The 8,940-nt window shown below is 42.1% G+C and overlaps 1 protein-coding gene across 1 annotated transcript; it reads left to right on the top strand.

Moving 5' to 3' along the window:
• The first annotated feature begins 514 nt into the window (after nucleotides 1-514).
• cndp1 (carnosine dipeptidase 1) lies at nucleotides 515-7,980 on the top strand. The gene is made up of 12 exons (XM_035629394.2): nucleotides 515-665; nucleotides 1,297-1,407; nucleotides 2,589-2,732; nucleotides 3,130-3,292; nucleotides 3,618-3,706; nucleotides 4,565-4,762; nucleotides 4,880-4,964; nucleotides 5,514-5,674; nucleotides 5,765-5,929; nucleotides 6,008-6,149; nucleotides 7,220-7,367; nucleotides 7,628-7,980. The coding sequence occupies exons 2-12, from the start codon at nucleotides 1,297-1,299 to the stop codon at nucleotides 7,707-7,709; spliced, it is 1,488 nt and encodes a 495-aa protein (XP_035485287.1). The 5' UTR covers nucleotides 515-665; the 3' UTR covers nucleotides 7,710-7,980.
• Nucleotides 7,981-8,940: the final 960 nt, after the last annotated feature.

Raw genomic sequence — 8,940 nt, 5'->3', positions numbered from 1 at the left:
ACAGTTGGATCCATACAGATTAACCATTGACTTAGGACACAGCTCATCTGACAGCTCACACACAAAGCAGAGTACTTTTGTCTTTCATGCGCTCCTAAATATTTTCAACGCAGGAAACCTCTGCCCCCCCCCCAGGACAGGAAGTTTCTTACCAAGCACAATTAATCCGATCAGCATGAAGAGGTGAAGGGATTAAAATGTTTTCAGTTATATTTAGGGTGATTATCTGATATTAGGGGAACACCTACTCGTGGCTCCAAGTTAAGCACGACGGGACGTCCCGGCCCTGATGTGGAACAAGAAAAGCTGCTCTTGCCTTTGTTGAGGGGGTTGCTTGGAAATTTTTAAATACCAAAACACAAACAACAGGAATGAGTTTGTTTCACCATGCTGCGTTTTGTTCCTGCGGAACCCCCCGTGTGCATTCTTGGAGTGGGATCAATAGATTGAGTGTAATTCTTGTACCTGTGAGCAGGAAAAGAAAAGAAAATTCCGATGTCAGCTGCCTTGGCGCTGTGTGCACTGTGGAAATGTTTGACTGTGTGACCCCGGTGCAGCAGGAGGTGATATGAAGGGAGGGTATATAATGTCCAGACATCTACAGGCGGCCGAGGTCTGCTCGCCTGAGGAGACACACACACACACACACCTCCAGCAGAGAAAAGGTAAGATCTACTGAGATTTACTTTGAAAATGTTCACGAGGAGATAAACTGGACTTTAAATTGAGTTGTGTTTCTTGGGTGATTACTTTCTGTTGTTACTTATAAATCACTAACAATAAGCTCTGTAGACTAAATTTAGGTTTTCATAGACGTGATGTGTATGTCCCTGTGTGTGTGTGTGTGTGTGTGTGTGTGTGTGTGTCTTTTGAAACTGCATTCAGGCTGAAAACAAGAGAATGCAAACCATTTTTGATTATTTGTTTCTTTCGTAATCCAGTGTATTGGAAAAGAAGAGGATTTACTCATGAAATGATTTCTAAAAATTTATAATCAGCAAATCGATCAATGATTACATGAGTAGTTAATGAAATAAGTAAATTAAACTAATAATCAGTTTGAACCCTTTGTGGATCACATTTCAGACAATATACATTAACAAATGGCAAATGAGGCAAAAATGTAAATAATCAGAAAATGTCGCAGGTTGTTTTTTGCCGTCACATTTGGGAGAAACTGGACACAAGACATTAACATATGTGAATGCTGGTCTGCAGCCCTGCATGTGATTCCTGTACTGAGAGAGAGTTTCTAACTGTTCTCTGGTGAAGTCATTTATCTGACTCGGCCCACAGATGTATCTTCCAGTTCTTTTCTCCATCCTGCTCGTCATTTCTTCTGTCCACACGTTCCAGTACACGGAGCTTGCACAGTATGTCGACAGCCATCAAGAAGACTATGTAGAGGTACAGTACAGTATCTTCTTTCTCTCCATCTCACTCTTGACTGTTGCAGATAATCATGCGATAGTTACATTCTGAAAATTGTCTATATTGAGCACCGACAGTAAAACAACTGACTACCTGGTAAGTAGTAGTAGAACTATAACCCAGAGGCAAGCAGGACTCATCTCCATCTACAATTATCACTAGAGATATTATAAATATAGAGAAACAATAGTAATGGGGGTTCACAAGTACCTGAGTAATAATATATAACGTTTCAAAAATAATAATGAGGAATAATTATATTATTATACATGAGTATAGTTAACACAAATGATGTTTTGAGCTTATTGTGAACTTAAGTGAATTAAAAATGTCTTCTTTTTTTTTTTTAATTTGCAACATAATAACTTGTCTGTTATAACACAAAGCCTTGAAGGAGAATTTAATTTAGCTATTGTCCCTGAAGGAAAATGGGTGCTGGTTGTGTTTCAGTCAGAAGCTGTTTGTCTTGATAAATATGATTAATAAATGTGGATTCTGGAACAAAATTATTTCAGAAAGATAAATTCACCTCACACTCTCACACTCTTGCAGGATACAACATGTCTGTCAATTTAAAACTTGTACAATAAAGTTCATTTAAATAAAGTGCACAAAGTGCACATGTCTGGACACTAGGTGGTGATGTCGCTCTGCAGTCTTTAATTCTCTACACAGTCAGATTTTATTTCTAAAAGTCTGGTGTTTTTTTTAAATGGCTATTAGATGTCATTTTTAAAAATCAGAATATATATACATATGAAGGACGGCTGTGGCTCAGGAGATAGAGACGGTCGTCCTCTAACCAGAGGGTCGACTGTTCGATTCCCCCGGTCCACATGTCTACGGCTTAATGATTCCAAGTTGATCACAATGATTTGTCAGCAGGGAGAAATTAATTCCAAAATACTTTGCATGCAAAATCGGTGTCACTGCTCAGGGAAACAAAGTCCGTCTTGGCCAGGAGGTGGTAGTATGGCAGCATAACTAACTTGTTTTTATCCCTGTAGATTTAAAATGAATCCAGGCATCATGTGGTTAATGGACCCTGGTGGTGAACAGCAGTTTTGCTATATATCATAAAACAGGAAGGCAGGAGGGATTAGAAGAAGAAGATGATGTTTTTACTGTACATACTGTAAATCCGGTGTATGCTTTAGGCTCTGCGGGACTGGGTTGCAATTGAAAGCGACTCCAGTAATATCCTGAGGAGACCAGACCTGCACCGCATGATGGAGACGGCGGCTCAGAAGCTGAGGCTGATGGGAGGAGCCGTGGATCTGGTGGACATCGGAGAACAAGAAGTCAGTGACACGGACGCCTCTTACATAAACGCCGTCTGAGATATTAGAATAAATCAACCTCCTCATCATTACATGATAACTGCTTCATGTAAAGTGTGTTTAGGTCAAAATATCCATTGGACCATAACAAGAGCTGTTGAAAACAGAAACATCATCTGTTGACAAAAGTATATTCAACAACTATAGTATTCAACAACAAGTATATTCATGTGCTGAAACGCGTTTCTGTTCCTCCACCTCCACGATTATTTGCCCAAATCAAATTCTGCTTAGGGCCCCATAAAGCTAGGGCCGGCTCTGCCACCCATATAACCACAGCACAGGCTGCACACATTGTGTCCAAACTCCACATGGACAGAAGGAGGGAAGAACTAACCTTGTCCTGTAATGTCTGCAGCTTCCCGACGGACAGATGTTGGCGTTACCTAAAGTGGTGACGGCTCAGTTCGGCAACGACTCCAGCAAACACACGGTGTGTGTCTACGGCCACGTGGACGTCCAGCCAGCAAAGCGAGAGGACGGATGGGCCACAGATCCGTACAACCTGACCGACGTCAGAGGCAACAGTCTTTAAATTCCTCAGCTGTCATAACCTGTTCATTCTGTGGTTTCCATGGCTGTAACATTTCCATCTGATGTAACGATGCAAAAAGATATACAAATACACAATTTCAATCCAAATATTTGTATGTCAAAGTAAATGTGGGCTGATCTAGTGAAGCACCTAGCAACAAATCTAGAGACTTTGGATTTTGTAAGAGAATGTCACGATTTTAAAATCTAGATTTTAGCAGCAGATGGAAATGACTTCAAAATGGCTGCTGTTAGTATGAGACATTTACTGTATAGTAAGTGTGATTGTGTGCTATTTCTTTTTGCCTTCAGGTAACCTGTATGGAAGAGGAGCATCAGATAACAAGGCCCCTGTTCTAGCCTGGATTCATGCCGTGGAGGCGTATCAGGCCCTCAACATGGTGAGAGCGAGTTCCCCCATCGGATACGTTTTGTAAACCAAGGAACGGATCGGACGAGCACGTATAGACTTTGTCCCTGAAGCACTTGGAACATAAGGAGAAGGGGGAAGAGAGAGAGAGGGGCCTCAGGAAAGATAGACCCAGAAGATAACTCCCAATAATTTAAGCAGAATGTTTTGGGCGACACAGATTTAGTGGAAACAAACCGAGCAGCTGCAGCTTGTGAGAGAGGAGAGCTTATTGCAACGTCACCGCTGTGTCTGCAGCGTCACCGCAGCAGTCTGCTCCCTCCATCCTCGCCGTGATAACACCGCTGAATGGGCACGACAACAACAAAAAGCATCAGCCAGATGCTGGACGCTTGCGTGGGTGTTGATAAGACGAGTTTCGATCGAAGCCCGTGGCTGGATTTGATTCGTCTGTGAAGCCTGTGATTGAAACACCATTACGATTTCAAAAAGGCTTTTTAATGTCATCCAAAAAATGTGCTGCATGTTTTCAGATTCTTCTCCAATACACTCAGTCACTAATTGACGGAGAGCGTGGGTGTTTTATTACTAGGGGCTCAACGTTGAGGAGTTTTCTGGTTCATTACACAGATCAACAGGTGGTCAGTGCATGGTGTACCCAAGACAGTCCCCCTAACCCTGGTTCCCTGTGGGTGTATTTATCTCTCTCAGAGTATGGTCTTCATCTCAGAAACAGAACGTCTGTCTCCATAGTAACGCTCTGTCTCTGTCTTCTAAGTATGTTCTATATTTACCCTTTACAGTCTCTCCGAGAGGAGAGAAATTCCCCGATAAGTCACTGCCAAACACATCTGATGGAACAGCGGCGCTTTCATTTTTTGTCCACCAGGAGCTGCCGGTTAACGTGAAGTTTGTCATCGAGGGCATGGAGGAGACGGGCTCCAACGGCCTGGACGCCATGATCGTGGCCCAGAGGGACACCTTCTTCTCCGACGTGGATTACATCGTCATCTCCGACTGCGGCTGGCTCAGCCGACGACCCGCCCTCACCTACGGCACCCGAGGCAACTGCTACTTCTTTGCTGAGGTTGTGTACCGTGAAACCATTAATGCTCTGATGATCCGAGCAAACTTTTCCCTGAGGCTCAGCTTGTACACACAATCTGAATGTCGCCGCGTGGCCTCCTCTCTGACGTGTTCGCAGGTTGAAGGACCGAAACAGGACTTACACTCTGGAGTGTACGGAGGAGCTGTGATTGAACCCATGACTGACCTCATCGGCATTCTTGGTGAGTGTAGCATCTAGGACGCTATCATTCATTCATTTGTTCATTCGTTCATTTGTTCATTCCTTCTCATCAAACATTCTATTCTACTTTAATTTGGCCTTTACTGAACTAGGATGTATATTGAGATGTACTGTACCTGTCCCAGTTGCCACACCACAATAGTTCTTACCTACTGTGACGTATTTCTGGTACGTTCATGCAGCTGAAGGTGTTTGGACCCAGTTCTAACCTTCAAGTCACAACAGATAAACTTCCTGAATCAGCTGCTTTTGTTGCTGTATGGGACGGCTTCTGTTAATGACCTGCGCAACTAAACATGCTCTTAAGTGAGCAAAACTGCAAGTGTGTGTGAATCGAACCAGACCTATTATCTCTTAAAAAAGAGTGAAAAGTGAATGTGTGAATGTGACTTTTAGAGTCAAGTGCTTTAAGTGGTTGTTAGGACCAGAGAATCCCTTCGTAGATTCAGTCCATTTAGCATTTACTGTACCAAGCACTCTAATGTCCGATACGTGCGAGGAGACATTCTGCCGTTGTTCCGCTCCTCAGACACACTGATCAGCCCCAGTGGAAAGATTCTGATTCCTGGCATCAGGGAGGCGGTGGCTCCCCTCACCGACGAGGAGTGGAAGATGTACCAGGACATCCAGTTCGACGTGGACAACTACAAGAGCAGGGTTGGCGTCAACGAGCTCATGTACAACAACAAGGTGAGAGGATCACTTATATTTATGAATGATATCTAGTTCATTCAATATAAGACCAATGGTGAAATGTCTTTCCTGTTTGTTTTCCTCCAGGTGGACCTGTTGGCCCACGTCTGGCGCTACCCCACCGTCTCCATCCACGGCATCGAGGGGGCGTTTTCCGACGCCGGCTCCAAGACCGTCATCCCTGCCAAGGTCACAGCCAAGTTCTCCATCAGACAGGTTCCCAACATGGAGCCCGCAATGGTCAAGAAGCAGGTAAGACAGGATGTGGATGCTCTGCCATGTTTTATTTTACATGAGCTAATCATTTCTTCTTCCACCTCTGCTCTCTAGGTAACCGACTACCTTCACTCAGTGTTCGCCAAGAGGAAAAGTCCCAACAGGCTGAAGGTCACCATGGTGATCGGAGCCAAGCCGTGGCTGGCGGACACTCGCCACCCGCTGTATGAGGCCGGGAAGGCTGCTGTCAAGAGAGGTACAGTAAGATTCAGCCCCCTGAGCTGGTTATAGCAGCTGGTACAGCTCAGTGGGTTACACCAGAAGGTCAGAGTTCAACTCCAGGCGATCCGAGTTAGGTCCTGTCGCTGCCCGCCGGCCTCGTGATCGTTAGTCAATTTGGACAAAAGCTTCAGCAGATGAATGTAATGTACTTTATACAAACTAACACAAATACTAGCAACATTGTGTCTCACAGTTTTGATATTTATGCTTCACATCAGTTCAATTGAATGATCAAATTACATCTAAACAAGTTTCATCTCTAACTGTTGCTAACTTCTGTGTTGGCATCAAGCAGACACTCTTTTAAAGACACAACATTTTTTCACCAAGTGACTATATGACTTTATAATACTCAACCTTATGTTTAGTGTAATATTTTACATGATGTATCGTAGAATTCTGTGGTTTCTTAAGATTATTTTTTTTCTCTGAAATGTAGCAGACATTGGCAATTTACCAGTATAACTCATAAGTAAGAGTACTTCATAACTGTACCATAGTATGTGAGTGAACGTTCTTAATTAGAAATGTAAGGAATGTAAGGTGCAGCCGTGTAAGAAATGAATATGATTCTTGCTTGTTCTTTTGCAAAGACATATTTGCCAGTACACGAACAAAACTGTCTGTCAGTCTTCCCCTTGTGTGAGACATGAGTTCCTACTTGACTTGTTCCTTCAAAAGCTGCGTGACCGACCTTTAATCCTCAATTTGACACCGTTAACCTCAGATTATTATCCAGGTTCCAGCTGTTATTTCAAGATGATTTAAAGACCTTGATTAATCTTGGCCTCAGGTTGTGAAGTGTGGACGATCTCAGCTGCTTCCACACCAACAGTTTATGGAGGTGGTTTCACGGTGTCACTTTATTGCTTTTACGTTGCTTTTGAATTTATTTATTTTTAATCCTTTATCAAGTGGTTTGTAATTGTGTTTGACGAGTTCATGGTCATCTGCGCATAATGTGATTTAGTAACTATGACTTTGTTCGGTGATAAGATATGAGAGTCCACTACTCTCAGATATAACACGTCCTCCCTCTGGTAGTGTTCGACATGGATCCTGATCTGATCCGTGAGGGCGGGACCATCCCCATCGCAAGAACCTTCCAGGATGTGACGGGGAAAAGCATCATCATGATGCCGATCGGAGGCTTCGATGACGGCCTGCACTCCCAGAATGAGAAGATGAGCAGGTTGGACTTAAGATTCTGCCTTTCTATCACTGCATGAACAAAAGAGTTTCATTTCACATCATTGACTGACTCAACATTTTGTGGTTGGGTCCATTTCTTTTTGGTAGAAGATGCTGTTTGATTTTAAACTAATCCAAAAGTATTTCGATTTTACATTATTTCTTTAATCTAATAGATTACGTTACTGATTATAAAAATTGCCATATCATTTGTAATCAGTACCTGACTACATTTCAAAGTCATCTCTTCTCCTCTTCCAGGTACAACTACATCGAGGGAACCAAGTTATTCATCACTTACCTGAACGAAGTGTCGCAGATAAAGAAGCAGACGTCTGTGTGATGTTGGATTGTTCACTGACTTCTCTCCTTGAACACAAGACCGGTTTTATATTTTCCCCTCCACCCGTTTCCCTTTTTATTTATCTGCATGTCTTGTCTATCTAATCTATCATCATATTCTTCTTACAGTGTGAATTCATGTAAAGTGACATATTAATATACATCTCACCATGTTTTCATTTCTCGCTGTGTATATGGACTTTAATGCTCCGTATGATGTGGGACAGTACTGAAAGTGTGTGTGTGTCACAGTAAAAAACTTAACAATTCAACAATGTGTGTATTTTTTATCATATAAGAAAGTATATGAAGGTAAAGAAGCTTCGTAGGAGTGTTGATCTTTAATAATGAGACAAACACTCATGTATTGTAGATTCAAATAAGTATTTATTTATGTATTTGTCAATGATTATTACTCCTCTCGTGAAAAATCGTTTCATCTGTTGTCACATCATGTAGTGACATATGATTTAGCCCATGAACAGATTGAAAGCATGTTTATACAGATCATTCACCGTCTGGATTATTAATGTTTAAAAACTCATGACGAACATATTTTATTCCGTTTCCAATAGTTGTTGACAAATAGGGCAATAATCAATACTTAAAAGTGATTATATTTCCTTCTTAACAAAGCAAAAATGTAATATCTTGCATTGAAATGAGTGAAAATAAAAGAAGCTGCGAGATGTTTTTCAACAACACAAATCCATTAGTATTCTTCGACTCTTGACTCTACTCTCCAAGATGCTCAGACTTATTTAAAGATATTTTGATGTTTACACACAGTCACATTATTCGAATATTTTTATAAAAATAAGCTTATTGCATCTAAATAATACAGATGGAAATCAACAGAACACAGAAGAAAAAAAATCTAGTTTTACAGTATTCTACTCCAGAGGTCTGCAGGTAACAGTTGGTGAGATGAGGTGTCGTGTGTTGTCGCGGCCTCCATTTCCTCACTGCGTTCATTGGATACACATGTTTGTTTTTTCCGTTAATCTGCGGAATCTGAGGAGACGTTCCACTTAATCTGGCAGAGGGTTCGTGTGTCCCGGGATGAAGTGGTGAGGAAGAACCCTGGTGTTGTGAAGAAGCCGTGTCTGACACTTTAGCGGCCTGATTCACAACACCAGCTGACCCTCCCCACCTGTACACACACACACACACACACACACACTCACTCACTCACTCACTCACTCACTCACTCACTCTCACACACTCACACA

Source organism: Scophthalmus maximus, chromosome 1, assembly GCF_022379125.1.
Source record: "Scophthalmus maximus strain ysfricsl-2021 chromosome 1, ASM2237912v1, whole genome shotgun sequence".
Classification (NCBI taxonomy): Eukaryota; Metazoa; Chordata; class Actinopteri; order Pleuronectiformes; family Scophthalmidae; genus Scophthalmus; species Scophthalmus maximus.
Note: the sequence above shows the minus strand (reverse complement) of the source record. Positions and strands in the feature narration are given on the sequence as shown.

Bases quoted from the DNA above. Each gene is read 5' to 3' on its own strand.
- cndp1 (XM_035629394.2), top strand. From the start codon at position 1,297: ATGTATCTTCCAGTTCTTTTCTCCATCCTGCTCGTCATTTCTTCTGTC. The intron at 3,707-4,564 runs GTGAGAGCGAGT...TTTGTCCACCAG, and splicing joins CGTATCAGGCCCTCAACATG to GAGCTGCCGGTTAACGTGAA. The intron at 4,763-4,879 runs GTTGTGTACCGT...ACGTGTTCGCAG, and splicing joins ACTGCTACTTCTTTGCTGAG to GTTGAAGGACCGAAACAGGA.